Source organism: Heliconius melpomene, chromosome 16 (genome assembly GCF_056956725.1).
Source record: "Heliconius melpomene rosina isolate 202511_hmr_F chromosome 16, ASM5695672v1, whole genome shotgun sequence".
NCBI lineage: Eukaryota > Metazoa > Arthropoda > Insecta > Lepidoptera > Nymphalidae > Heliconius > Heliconius melpomene.
The window spans coordinates 9,699,636-9,715,630 of NC_140404.1; the positions used below are offsets into that span (position 1 = coordinate 9,699,636).

The following is a 15,995-nucleotide window of genomic DNA, read 5'->3' on the forward strand; positions in this document are numbered from 1 at the left end:
TACACAACGACATTTTTAAGTATCTAGTTCACTATTTTCTCCATCAACACTTCATTAACCGACTTCTGTAAAAGGAGGGGGTTATCAATTCGACAATAAAGTAGTTAGGCTTACATAATATTTATTCTTAATTCACAACTTGTTTTAAACAAATTAAGGCCTACGTAAAAACATGGGTAAATTCTTCAATAGCTTGAAGAAATAACTTGAATTGATTGAAAAGAACTTGAATTTTTTTGTACTACAAGGAACACAATTATCCCAAATAAGGATAGGCATTAAAGTAAACAAAAATGTAAACAGTCAATAAAATTTATTATCATATTATTTTTAAATATCATGGACTTAAATCTATACATTGGTATTGCTTTATATATATACACTTCCCATAACGTAATAAGAATTTTAAGGTAGCTCTTTTCATTTTTTATTTTTTTTATAACTTATATATATATTTCTTATAATATTTTTATGAGATTTCGTTGAAAATAATATCTTGGTATTCATGTAATCTATACCTCCATTGATATACAGGAATAATAGTTTAATAAATAGGTAATAGAAATACATCGAATCTAAAAACTCGCGTTTTAATTTATATAGGTTACAATTTTTGTGAAAATTCGTAGGAAAATGGTAATTTGTTAACGATTATTTAGTATAATAATTGCATTATTTAAAATCTGGCCAAGTCATTTTATCTTATTTAAAAATGAATAAAAAGCTACCTTAAAAATTCATAAGGTGGAACAAGTTCTTCATCATGAATCGTTATTTACCTACTACCTTCCCTTACAATTTATCTAAAAAATAAATACAGAGAAGTCTTGTAATTAAAATATTATAAAAAAAATTGTCTCAAGACTTTAATTTGGACTCTTATTATTCATTAAAGAAATATTATTATAGAAACCGGCTTATATCCAAAGGTAAATTGAGGTTGTTGTTTTGGTGTGAACGAACTGAACTGCTTTTATTTCAAATCAATCTATCATATCTAACAAATATAGATGCATAGATAGTAAATATCTGTGCATCTCTTGAAAATCTTTCATTTTAACGTTAATTTCTTATTTTTTTAATCATATACGACAAATATTTCATAATAATTAATTTATTGTAACTATATTTAATTTATTATATACTAATAGGCAGCGGAGTGTCTTAACTCTAGCCTTCTCTCCTACGCTACACGCGGAAAAAAACGTAAAGCTGTATTATAACATAAGATATCGCGTCAAAATATTTAAACAAGTCTCTTGAGTTCACGACTCTACGTATTTTATTGAAATAACCAGAAAAACAAAATCATTTATTATTTTTTTTAATTAATTATGATTATAATATGATACACTTTATCGTTTCCTATGCATTCATTAAAATATAAAAACTCATTAAATTATAAAATAAAAAAACAACACAACTACCTTTTTTTACACATGGATATAAAGCGGTTTAAAGCTTTCATTTGCATCGGCTACGTCAGGTTTTATGTTTTGACGTCAACCTCATTATTTTTATATAGAAACGATTAACGAGTTATGATAAGATATGAATTTTATATTATCCTTATGTTTAATTTAATTATTTTTTTTTTTAGATTCGCGCTTTATACACCGAGAAACTGGTGTTTACACGCTACATTCTTCGCTTTAGCCCGAAATTCAAAATACTGCTGACGGTGGCAGAGTAGAACGCCGCGCTTGAGCGGTACATGAACGACGAAATAATTCGTTACCTCTAGCGGAATCGAAACTACAACCATCGCCATTGGAGTAAGACTTTGTCTCATTTCACGGCGATGGCCGCAAATTTAATAAAAAAATGGAGATATGTCAGGAAATTTGTATAATTTATTATAATTAAGGCAAGAAATAATTTGGTATATGTCATTGCAAAATAAACTTAGCACTTAGATTTTAAAAATAACGATTTATACAATAATAATGATATGTTGGTATTCTGTTATTCTTGATTTTTTTACCTAAACCTAAATGCAGATAAATATAAAGGAATGTCTCAATTAATACTTTAATGCTAAAAATATTTAAATTAATTTAAAATGAAGAATATGTAAAACAAAATAAATTATTCTATATTAATAATAGAAATATAAGAGATCTGAAAGATCTCATTTCCTACTGATTATAAAAAAAGAGAAATACACAGATAATACATAATTTACAAAAAATATATAGGTATATAAATACTTATGTAATTCTAAATAGATATATATATATATATATATATAAACAATTACTGTCTGTACGTCTCTGTTATTATTACTATTTATAAATTTAAATAAGACCATATAAAAAAATCATTGGCATTTTAATAATAGTAACTTTAATATGCATTACAATAGCAAAAACATTCGTGAACGATTTACGTCATTCCAGTTTTTGTACGCTACAATTAAAATTACTTAACAAACTCAAAGCCTATTTGAATTGTCAAGGCTGTTAACGCGTTAAAAATATACTGATTATTGAAGTAATGTTTAAATAAAATTATTATTATTATTATTTTAAAACTGTGATCTTTTTAACTTTAAATATTTTACTAAATTTATTTTTTTTAAATATTTAACTTTTAAATATTTTTCTAACAAAATTTGGTATAGACATTGGAACTTATTCTTTAATATACCTACAGATATAATATTACTACGTTGAAAACGGTGTTTGGGGGAAAATTATAATAATTATTAAATAGACACTATCAGTGATTGGGAATCGAACCCACTGCGCCTTAAAGGCCAGACATTATCACGGCGTGATGGCCGCCTAAGTTTAAGTCTTCATATTTTATTTATATTTCAAATACAATCTACTTCTTTAATAGCATTATTTATTTGATCTGAGTCACAAAGTAGAAGTCGGTCGGTCGCAATGTGAGGAAATACTGAATTTTATTTGGCCACATAAAGCACTATTCTCACGATAAAATGTATTTTAGAAACGTGTATTTTAACAATTCTTGCTTTTATGAATTGAGATCAACTCGTATTATTTCCACAAGCTATATATGTATATGTTATATATATTTTTAAAATAATAAACTCGCCTAAATTAGAAAATTTCAGTGAAAATAATAATAATAGTTCATATATATACAAGACTAAGAGTAAAATAGCGAGGAATGTGACATTTATATTTACAGTATAATTATAAAATAACAATTAATATAACACAATAAAAATCGCCAAAAAGACCACGAATTAACTACTAAAAATAAATATAATACCGTTGTTTCATAATTAAAGATACTACTAAAGATACTATTAAATATTTGCCGATAATTATTAATAATAAAATATATGTAATAACATCAGAGTTTTTTTAACTTAATAATAAATATAATGATATGGTTTACTATATCATTATAATTTCGCTACCCAAAACTTCGCAAACCAAGAAACGATGTATAATTTCAAAGGCAATTTTTAAGGTTAGTCCAGATCCAGAAGACCAGATTTTTCCAGCTGCCGAAGGTCGCTCAGGAGTCAACGCGCCCTCAATCAGCGTTGAGCATCTGGAACAAGCAATTTTACTTTTTAAACTTCATATAAAATTCAATTAATTGAGTCCTGAGCGACCTGACTGAAACCCGCTTTTATAGATATTTCTTTGTATTTTCTTTCTTTCTTCACGCTATTTCCATTGCGGGTTCTGGCAAGTTAAAACTATGGAAAATAAAAATATATTATTTATACTTTTAGACTATACTATTATAAATATTGCTATATATGTATTATAGAATAAGTAGAATTAGATAAAATATATTATTTTAATTTAATATAGTTTAGGCTTCTGCTTCAGTATTTCTTGATAGACTGAGTGTTCACAGTTCGTCGAATCTAAAGTTTATGTAAAAATAACATTATAAAAAAATATTTCTAATTTATCAATATTAGACAAAGGTACTACTTTTGATAAGGATGGTATTTCCGACATATTAGTAGGGGCGGCGAAGAGGGGACTTTGTGGAGTCATTCGAGCGCATCAGATTAAGATACTGGGGATTCCTTGTACTCGGTTACGTACTTCCACCAAATATGAGCTTCCTATGTATGGCCGCGCGTCTAGGATAAAGGTTCAGATTAGTAAAAAAAAATTGATCATCGGACATTCTCGAGCGCGTCAGATTAAGATAGGGTAAGTTAGTTACATGCTAAATCGTGTATATTCCACTAATCTGACAATTTGAGAGTGACGCAAAGGAGGGAGAGGGCTCCAAAGTTGTAAAAAAAAAACGTTATCTGGACATTCTCGAGCGCGGCTAATTTTTTTTTTATTTTGAAGGGAATCATTCAAGGATTACGAAAAACATATAATCTGACAAATTCCACAAACCGAAGTAATAGAAATTGATTGATAAAGTTTAATATACCTAAGAATTGCATATATTCCTCTCACCGTATTTCTATTCCTATCGCACTCTTTTTTTATTTATTGGTCCCTAACTCATCAATGAAGATGATAAATTAAAAAAAATACTTGAAAAAAAAATTTTTTTTTGTACTTTTTTTTATAAATACAAGTATTTTATTTCAAACATACATTCTTTTAGTTACATTCTATTTCTTGAGCTTTTCTATTGATTGCGTTCAATGAATAAAAAAATTGAGGCCAGTCGTGGCGCAGTGGCACAAAGTGTGACAGTAAAACAGACTGGTTGTGGGTTCAATCTCCATTCCAGGAGATGAAATATTTATTAAAATGTATATTTCCATTTCTTCGCTCTGGTGTCGAGGCAAAATAGTGACGTTAAGTGCTGCTACTCAACACTCAATGCCTTCAAAATTTGGCAGAAAGTGGGGAACAGAGTGTCTTAACCTTAGGTTCCCTCTGCCTACCCTGCTGTGTGCGGGATACAACGTAAAGCTGACTTGTTTCTTGTATTGGTTTAAAAAAATATTAATAATTGTCAGATTAAGCAAGTCCCTTCAGATAATCGTCTGATTTTGAGATATCACGTCTAGGGCATGAAGATGAACCATATATATCTTAATCTGACGCGCTCGAGTATTTCAAGATGGCGATTTTTTTTTGCTTTTTCAAACAACGATTACGAGCTTGCGTCACATCCAAATCGTCAGATTATTACATAAGAGCTTTTTTTTAGGTTCACTTAACACCCCCTTAGAAAATCTGACGCGCTCGATAATATATATTTTTTTGCCATTTTTAACTCTTACGTACGACCACCTCCACCACGGAAACTGTCAGATTAACATATTTTCATGCTTAAGAAGACGTAGGCAATTGATGATATCAATATCTGACGCGCTCGAGTATGTCCATGGAACAGTTTTTTTTTACATTTTTGAAAATCTATAACCCCTCAACCCACCGGTGAAACGAAATTTTTTATATGACATTTTTTTCTTGTTATCATCTAAGCTTCGCAACCCAATAGGTCTCCATGACGCTCGAGTGACTCCACAGTTTGCTGCTTCGCCTCCCTAACTATATGTACACTTCGGAAACGTATAAAACTATAAGTAAGTAGTTACGTACTAAACATGTTAGAAGAATTCAAGTAATTTACATGAAGTAACTGCAATACTTAGATTAAGAAGGTATGAGACCTAAATAGTATCGTTTACAAGATATTTCATTGAAAATTCATATTGCATTTTCTACTAGCATATTAGCAACTACGCTAGCGGTACTGCGATAACATAACTACTTATTTTTGTGTATACCATTACTAACCTAATGTGAAGATAAGAGTTAGGTATACCTTAACTTAGAGTAAGTTTCGCTCTTTTGTTGGATAGAAATTAATAAGTTACCTTTACCCTAAGTAAGGGTAAGGTAAGGGTAAAGGTAAAAGGGTAAGGTATTTATGAGTAATAGTATGATCAATATTTGTCTCATAAGTGAATGAAAATCAGCAGCTTTACGATTTGTATAATTTTTTTCCCATTAAAAAAATGGAAATGGGAGCCGAATTCTATAGTAACGATGGTACACTTCACCGATAAAATAATTCTATGTAATTCTGAAATTAATCTATATCCAAGCCCTGGATTCGAATTGATTTACTTTAATTAACGCAAGATCCGCTTAGGGTATACACTCAAGCTCACACGATGTTGAACTCGTAGTGTTTTTAAATAAGCGACATTTCAAGGACGGAGTGTATTAACACATTCTCTTTCTGTTTATACTTGCTACGTATAAACAGAAAGAGTACGCACGGGAGATACAACGAAAAACAATACACATAAAAATAAACATACGTCATATATATATTTTTAAATTGATTATACATACAAGAAATAAAATAAAAAATAACATCATAGCATTATTTTTTTAGACAGATAACATTTTGAGGAATTTTGAGAAAACTAGTTTTAAGTAACTTCTCCAGCAATAGCAGAAGTAGAAGAAAACCAAGTAAATTATAAGGCCACAGTAAGTAGGTAGTACTTAGGTTAAACGCTGCAAGCCCACTCATGTAACACACAAAGGAAATAAAATGCGAATGACGTATTATACATGTTACAGTCAAATACTAAAATTTGCCATTTCCTACCACGTCTAATTGGACATGTGCTGCTACATTATGTTTAAATTAATTAGGTTACAGTGTTTTTTTATGCAAATATATTAAAATATAATGAAAAATGGTGTGACGTATAAGTTTTTATGTCGTTTAATTATTGATTTTTTTTGATAATAAAATTTACATTAAATTCCATAATTATTTGTTAATATTTTTTTTATAGGTCTGTTTTGTTTTCTTTATATTATGTATAGTTTGATGCATTTCATTAATCTTAAAAGCTTGTTAATTAATATGACTTCTAGACTTTTAAAATATTATTCAATTATAATCTTTATTGATAAACCAGTAAGCGCGACGGCTAACCGATTCACACTCGAGCGTATGAATTATATAATATTTTCATGTTTTCGTTCTAGAAACGAGGCAGGGCACAGCGTTAAGTTGCGCCACTCAGGTGCCGCCACTCAACACGTAATGCCTCAAGAATTCAGCGGAAGTGAGAACGGAAATGTCTTAACATTAGATTCCCAGGTTCCCCCGCCTACTCTGCCACGTTCGGAATATAGCGTGAAGAAAAAAAACCTAACCACATATTAACAAGAGAAAATTATACACTCGAAGCCGCAACATAACATAAGTAAGAAGCTATATTTAATATATTCAATAAACGAACTAAATAATGATGTACTGGAAATTGGAATCAATTTTATGTAGTTGATCTCCATCCTGTTTTACAAGTGACTGCAACACGCGTGTACCGAGTGATTTGACACTTGCTCAATCCCCTAGGGCTGTTACCTCTTTGTGTGGAAATATATAATTATACAAATCTAATAATTAGTTTCTATTTTTTTTTTAATAATTATGTAATCTTGTAAATCAAATATCTATCTATATTTCTTCAATTTATTTCTGATGTAAAATATATTTAATAATTTTCTATATTATTATATTTTTTAAAGATATTCCTTTATGTGTTGATAGCAATGCATCTTACAATTGAACATATCAATATACTTCATATTATTACTATTAAAAATTACAAGCGCAAAATCGTAACGTATTACGTATATCATTAATAATAAATATCAACCATATCCTGTTTTTACATATATTAATAATAATAAAAAAATAAAAATATATAGCTAATTATAATAATAATAATCCACATTATATTATTAAGCCGTTATGCAAGCCCTGGCCCTGCACGCACACATGACTCGACTCCACAATCATCAGACCGGTGTATTGACGTCAATGGTGGGTGGGACAGCTATAAAAAAATAAAACTATCAGTTTACTATGGCCGCTGAGTATAACCATAATAAGCTATTGTTTCCCTTGTATATTTATATGTAGTTTCATTTACTTCGTTAAAATAACTGATAATCTATGTTATTAGGTTTAAGACGGATTATTATTTGTTATTTTAAATGCTAACCTATTGTTTATACTTATGTAGAAGTGGTTTTATAAATAAATAGTTTTAAATTTTATTTTTCGCTTGTTGAGCTTGATGCTGTATCCTGCACATAGCTGAATAAGCAGATGGAACCTGGGAAGCTATTGTTAGGACATTCTGATCCCATTAAGGCACTTCAGTTCTCCAAATTCTGGAGATCTTGTGGACAGTTGTGGAACTCAACGCCGTCACAACAGCGAAGTAAATAAAAGTATTTGATTCAAATATTAAATGGTTCGCGTCGCGTTTACAATCGCACATTTGTGCCCCAGCTCTGCTACTGATCTCTTTAGCTAAGTTATTTTATTATTCTAAGAATTGGTTAGAGTAAGAATAGGTTTTCTATTATTATTCTAATTCCCTGTCTAAACTGTCAACTCCCGTCAGACACTGCAAAAAAATAGTTTACCAGGAATAAATTTGTATAATATATAATTAAGTTAACTATTTAATTGTATTAATTTAAATAAATTTAATGACTTAACAATTTATATAAAACAATCATTTAAATATTATTTAATTATATTCTAATAATTTATTCTTATATAAAAATACAGCTAATTGAAAAGTTGCTTATTTCTAAACATTTTAATTTAACGCAATATTCTAATTTGTCTACCTAAAAATGATGACGATAGCAAATTATTAAATGTATGCAGCATAATAAAAGTATTAAAGGTGGAACGCGGGCGAAGCCGCGAGTAGGCCGCTAGTAGTTTCTACATATGATTCTGCACCGGAATCGCAATCCCACATCAAATTGCAGGAAAGATGTGATGCTGCGTGAATGTATGAAGTTTAATTATACACACATACATACATTTAGATACGCTCTATTTAACATTAAGGATAACACTAAACACCGGATGTAGACGTCCGTCCAACAAACAGTATGAACACTACCGGATTAAAGTGATAATAAGAGAGCAATTCGTTATCTCACTGCGGAATTTTACCAGATGCATTTGAGTTTTAGATTATTCTATTGTATATTGTTTTTATTTTTTTTACTATATAAGTACTTATATGCAATTGCTGTTTATGATATTATTTCATGAAAAAAGTATATTTTGAAGTTTTTTTTTTGTTTAATTATTAACCGACTTCTGTAAGAAAAGGAGGTTATCAATTCGACTGTATTTTTTTTTTATTAGTACCTAGATTCATATTTTATATACTGTCAGAACGTAAATTGTTTTTTTTAATTAAATTATTTTAAACATAAATAATCATGGGGTAATGAGATGTTTTAGAACTGTCCATTCTTACCGGTATACCTGTATATATAAGTTACTTCACAAAACAAAAAATGATATCCTTTTTCATGAAAAATATAATAATTAGGAATCAGTACAAGTTTCATCAAAATTGATTCAGTAGTTCTTGAAATATTGGTGTCCACGCATTTCTCCAATATGTATTAACTAGGTAATTGGTAACTATGTGTTTATACTAGTCAATTTAATTATGTTCCTTAATTCTAAGTTACTCTAGTAATATTTTCAATGTGAATGAATTGAAAAAACATGAAATAATAAGAATTGAGACCTTCGTGGCGTAGGGCCTTAGAGTGCGACTGTCAACGCGACGGTTGCGGATTCGATCCCACTCGGGGGAATGAAATATTAAATATTTTGATTTCCTTACTGTGGCAACGAGGCAAAGCGCGATGTTGAATTCTGCAATTCAACAGATCCTCAAGAATTCAGCGGAAGCTGGGAAGCGAAATATCTTAATGGGCAACCTAGTATCTTAACACTAAGTTTCCAGGTTCCCTATGCCTAACCTGCTATGTGCCGGATACAGCGTGCGCTAAAAATAAATAAATAAACAAATAAGACTTGTAGAATGCGAATATTACCTAGTTTGCTAACCACAATTACAGTATATTATATATTATAAAGTTCACCTAAATTAATTATAGCATTTCGTGCGTCATTTCATGGATTTACATAAAGGAGACTGACTATATTAAAACGTATATTATACAAATATTTATTCGACACGTGGTATTTATTATTCAATTTGTATTGCGTGATCTTTGCTATGATATTTTTATGCAAAATTGAAGAAACGATAGAGATGGAAAATACTATTAAGTATTTTTCAATTTAGATATTTGAATTATTTATCTTTTCACCCTATAGCATTGCCTATATTAAGATTGATTATGTCAGCCTCTTTATTTTATCCTGCTAAATGCAGGAGATGCGTGAAAATAAAAAAAAGGCAGCTGTTATATATGTAATTTCCTTGAGCGGGAATCGAACCTGTGGGTTCGATAACACCTGTTATGTTTATAGTCGCTAGAACACTGCGCCACTACTAGCCTTTTTTGTTTTGTATTAACTTACTAATAAGAAAACATCTTAAAGTTATTTGAAATTTTGAAAATTACTTCCAAATGTGACAAGTTAAAAGATTTTATAATAATATGTTCTCTTCTATATATTATCTTAAAAGTTGTATTAGATAAATAAACATATGTACTGACATCAAAAGTCAGTATCCATAAACACATATAGTAAACGCTCAAATCGATCTAATCGTAAGATCTCTACATGCATAAAATGTAAGTAATGTAAGTCAAGGATATTGAGTACGTGTTATTTATATTGCAGAAAAAAAACAAACAACTTCCTTTCCACCTAAGTACGCTAAACCCGTTCTGGATAAACAGATTGACGTCATAAAATTATATAGCGAATGTAATAGCAATATATAATTAAAGTTCACTTTCGTTAGTTTTACATATATATAACTCTTATTTTGCTTCACGCTGTATCCCGTATTTGGCAGGGTAAGAGGGAACCTAGTGTTAATACACTACATTCTTCGTCTTCCGCCTTTCGCACTTAACGTCGCGCTTTGTCTCGACTCCAAAGCGAAGAAATGAAATGAAATCATGAAATATATTATTTCGTCGAGTGGGAATCGAACCTACAAACTCGCGTTTACATGTTTGTAGCACTACTACTGGCCTCAATGTATATTTTTATATAAGTTATATAGGTACATACATGTGTGTTTAAGCGATCTTACTAACCTTTGTCCGCGACCTCGTCACGAGGATTTTATAATACTTTCTAGATGGAAATAAATGAAATATTTGAAAATAAAACTAATAAAACTTCAGATTATGCACTTTTTCAAATGTTACTTTCGAAAAGCTTAAAATCTCTGTTACTTAAAAAAAATACGATTAAAACCAGTGATTGCAAGGAAGTAGGTACGGTTAGTTTTTCTAGCGGTATAAATGTCTGTAAAAGTATCGATACAAATAGAGTTGCCTGAGTAGAAACTGTAGCAAAATTAATATAAAGTCATATCTTAAATGCGCTTTAGAAGAATATTATTTCTAATAAGACTTGGACTTTCCGGAAAATTGTAAAATTTTAATTTAATCATTCAATTTAAATTTCACATCTAGAATTCATACGTTACCCTCCACGTTCATAACATATTATACAATTGAATTGATTATAAACAATCAAAACAATACGCAAATATTGACAGCAGTCACTATTATATTATTGTCTCTATCTATAAATAAACAAATACATATGGGAAAAGCTTATAAACAAAATTATTTAAAACTTTTATCAACTAACAAATAATAACAGAAAACTAACCTTTTTGGGTAGCGTTGGAGACTCGAACTCCTCGTCGTCGCGGCTGGACAACGTAGAACAAGAGGAGCACGCCGAGTCCGCTGACAGAGACCTGGACCTCAACCAGTCCACCTCCTCCTCGGTGGCGCCCACGGCCACGCCGTCCGAGTAGTCACTGACAACCACGCTGGGAGTCCTCACACATCTGCCCCTTGTCTCGCAACCCTCGCTGCCGCGCCGGCCGAGCTCCACATCATGAGCTTCGATAAGGGTCATCTCCCGCCGGGGGGACATGGCGTCCGGCGGCGGCGTGATGTCGCGAGGGTGCGAGTGCCTTCTCCGAGGTTCCACTTCTACTGCCGAGTCGTCGCTCAAGTCGCGGCTGCGGCGTCTCACAGCGGCCCTGTCGTCGTCATCTGAGGAGGTGATGTCTTCGTGGGGGCTGGACGCGCGCGGGATGCGCAGATACTGCATGGGGCCGGGCTCAAAGCGGCGCAGCAGCTCGGAGACGCGCGGTTGCGCGTGTCGCTCGACGCGCCCGGTCGGCGGCGCGCGCATGCCCGCACTGTCGCTCGCGCGCCGTGGTAGAGCCGGCGCGTGCTCGCGGGCCTGCCCTGGAGGCACTCCTGCGCCGAGCTTCAGATAAAACAAGCTGTGGCTTAAGGCCTTCTCTCGTAAAACGCGACGGAAATCGTCCGCGGGAGGCTGTTCGAGACGAGGCATCTTGTCTGGAAATAATTAAAACACTTATGAAATGCCTTCGATGTTTTCTAAACACGTAACACAATACAAATCAATTTCTATAGCGTTAGCTATTATTTTCTTTCACAATCAATCGTAAACAACATGTTGTAAACAAAAACATTATTTATATTTCAGTTTCAATGAATTATTTGTGGGGGGATCTAGTACGTAATGTTTACGTGCGGAGCGGACAAACAATACGCCACTACGCAGCATACATATTTTAGATATTCCCAACGTACGTCACGGAGCGGTCTACCGCCAGTCATTTTGGAATACATCAAAATAGATGAGTTTACGGTAAATCATTTAAAACTTACCTTTGAATTTGTCACTTGCACTGGTTATTGAAGTCAATCTTGTCTAACAATCTGCAACAAACAAAATCATTTTAATAATTAGTAATATTAATGTGATCACACATTCAGTTCTGTCAGTTATTCAAATATCTCAAACTATAATCTAATACCTTGTGATCACGTATATTTTTCGATATTTCCTTCTTTCTCCATTTTAGGTGATTGGTAGAGTAAGGAGAAAATAAAGCAATACAAGAAAACACCGCCTGGGTTCATAACTTAAATTATATGCACCCAGAAATACTGCGTTTTTTTTAAGTGTCCTTATAACATTAATATAATAATTTATCACTCACAGTTGTTAAAAAAATATGTCGCACTAATTTAATTAAACTTGCAAGTACCACGGCTGCTGAAACAATGCCCTGTCTTTATAAAGGTGATTAGAATGAAAATTTTATCATAATGTACACAAGCCCACGTTTACATATATATTACTTTCATAACGTTGACATTATATGGTACGAAGAATAGCTTATGCATCTTTATAATTTTCATGGAAATATTATTAATTTGTTTCTTTTATGTTCTATGAAATGTGCAACACGCAATGCCTCCAGAATTCGGCAGAAAATGGGGAAGGGAGTGTCTAAACACTAGGTTGCCTCTGCCTACCCTGCTGTGCGGGATACAGCGTGAAGCTGAAAAATAACAATATTGACTTAGTACAAAACAAAGGGGATTTCCACCAACCTAGGTATTTTTTTTCACACAACAGATGTTATTGCGGTTTTTACTAATAATAATACACTATTAAATAATACTTTAATAGTGGGTTGTTTTAATATAAAGACCCACCCGGCGCACAACCACGAGCAGAACTATCTCAGAATAAAAATACTATACTTTATCAATAAGTAGGTAAACATAGATCGCGGTATGACAGAACACGTGCAAATGTAAAATATCAAAAACAATATTTATAACATGGTGGAAACAGGGACAACTTCTTTTTAATTAAATATTATAATAGTGAAATTTAATAATAAATGCTGTATCCCGCATATACAGAGAAAACGTAGGTATCTAGTGTTTCACTCATTTCCCATTAAGACTCTTCCGTTCCCCACGTTCCGCTGAATTCTAGAGATGGGGAAAATATTGCATGTGGGGTGGCGGATTTCAACGCCAGGCTTTGCCTCGTTACTAAGCGAGGAAATGAAAATATTATACTTACACATAAACGACATTTACTTGAATAATATAAAAATGGCAACATTTAGAAATAAACGAAATATAATATGCATATCACGAACAGTGCGCCAAAATATGGTAATAAACTCATAGTTAGCGGTCTCGTAATGCCGACTTATTACTGATCTGGTACGTGACAGGGTTTGTAGATCATCTTGCTATTCGACGGTATTTTTCCATTCGCTATTTGCTTTTTTTTTCATTATTTTTAACCAAAGTAAATATAATAATTGTATATAATTTTTGTTTCATGTTCATTTGATTACGTGTTAGCAACCAAGTAGGCGATACGATGGAAAAGTTAATGACTGCCAGCCTCTATTCCCTTTGATTATTTTAAAATTATTTAATTATTAAGACCCTTCTTGTTACCCGGATCTATCTGAGGAACAATTGAATAAACTAGAGCGGTTACAAAATTTATGTATAAGATTTATTTTTGGTCTGCGTAAATATGATCATGTCTCCGATTACCGTCGTCAGCTAGGATGGCTTCCTATTAGACTTCGCCGCAATTATCGTATGCTTACTCTTCTTTATTCGATCCTTTACAATCCTTTCGCTCCCTCTTATTTAAAAGAGCGTTTCAACTTCCTTGGTTCCGATTCTCTTCTACGCCTTGAACTAAGGTCGCAAAGTGATAACCTCCTCAAACTTCCAACCTGCTATACCCACTTCTATTCCAACTCCTTTACTGTGAAAGCTGCTATTCTCTGGAATGCACTTCCTTCTGAAGTGCGACATTCAATGTCACTTGACATATTTAAAAGACGTCTAAAACAACACCTTTTTAATTTAGAAAATTTGTAGACTCTTCTATCTATTAATTATATTGTACATATTATATTATATTATATTATATGTAGCATTTGTTTGTATAAGAATATATGTGTTTATATGTATTTATTTATATATATATGTATTTATGTATTGTGTTTGAGCTTTGTATTTTTGTATATATCATAAGTATTTTATGTGTTTACTTAGTATTATTATTATTTTTTAGTTTGCACATAACGTTATTCCACCCTTCTCTTTTTATATTTTAAGTCCTTTGCTGTTATCAAAGGTTGCCTGTAAGAGATTGCTTGAAGCAATAAGGCCGCCTTTGCATACTTGTTTTTTTATTTCTTCTCTGTTCTATTTCTGTTATTCTTTTTTTTTTATTTGTGTGCAATAAAGTATAAACCAAACTAAACTAAACCCTTCTCATTCCCCAGTATACGCCGAATTTTCGAGACATTGCGTGTTTCGGGACGAAAGCCGCTTTCACCTCTTACCAAAAAAAGACTTCTTTAAAAAGTTCAAAAATTTCCTTCATACGGCGGAGCAATTAGGTTTTATTTGGTTAACGTTATCTAAGGTTATCTTAATTGCTAATTGAAGTTCTTCAGACATATCTAATCTGTTATTTATATTGTTATCTTCAAATGTAAAGACGCCGGTGACGTTGATGATATAGATATCTAAATGTAGGTATCTATACCCATGGAGAAACTTTATTACGATTTGGAAAAATACTAGTTGAAGACAGCCTAATTTATATAGCAATTTAGAAATATTTTTAGATATTTTCACTACATCTCTTCACTCGGGTTAGGGTTTCATAATATGGTAAATTTTTAAGGAAAACTATAATATAAAAAATTAATAAAATAATATAAATTTTAAATGTAGGTAGTAGGTAGTAGCAGATAACAGTTTACGGGGTGCTATAGTAAAAGTTTAACTGTGTTTAAAAGATTTATTTAAAAGTTTTTTTTCATAAATAAATTTAAAAGAAACAACATTTTTCAGTACCAAAAACAATATTTTGTGTTTTACATATATTTATTTATGTTTAATTTTAATGTTATCTGAAGTATCAGCTATAAGGTGTAATGTATATAATAATATTAGCTTTTACAAGCTATTGATAATTTCTCCGTTATAAAATGTAATTAGATAATTTCAAGTGGGTCTTTATAGGGATAAAAGTACTTAATCCCCTTACACTCATGGAGTTGAAAAAACAATGATAGTAGAAATTTTCACGCATCCAGCTGGATAGTCAGAGGGAACCTCACGAAGACCTCGTTATTCCTCCAATTGTCTTCCATCTAAAAT

At 31.6% G+C, this 15,995-nt stretch overlaps 1 protein-coding gene across 2 annotated transcripts in view; it reads right to left on the minus strand.

Annotated features, from left to right (window-relative positions):
• LOC146530994 (inositol-trisphosphate 3-kinase A-like) overlaps positions 1-12,407 on the minus strand; it is an 84,855-nt gene extending 72,448 nt beyond the window's left edge. Inside the window, exons 1-2 of one of the 2 annotated variants that reach the window (XM_085199037.1) lie at positions 11,614-12,390; positions 783-3,534 (exon numbers count right to left, since the gene is read on the minus strand). In XM_085199037.1, coding sequence (XP_085055163.1) covers positions 3,517-3,534; positions 11,614-12,315 — 720 coding nt within the window. In that variant the 5' untranslated portion in view covers positions 12,316-12,390 and the 3' untranslated portion in view covers positions 783-3,516. Of the gene's footprint in view, positions 1-782; positions 3,535-11,613 lie in introns of those variants that run through there. The other variant, XM_085199031.1, reaches the window with a different exon arrangement.
• Positions 12,408-15,995: the final 3,588 nt, after the last annotated feature.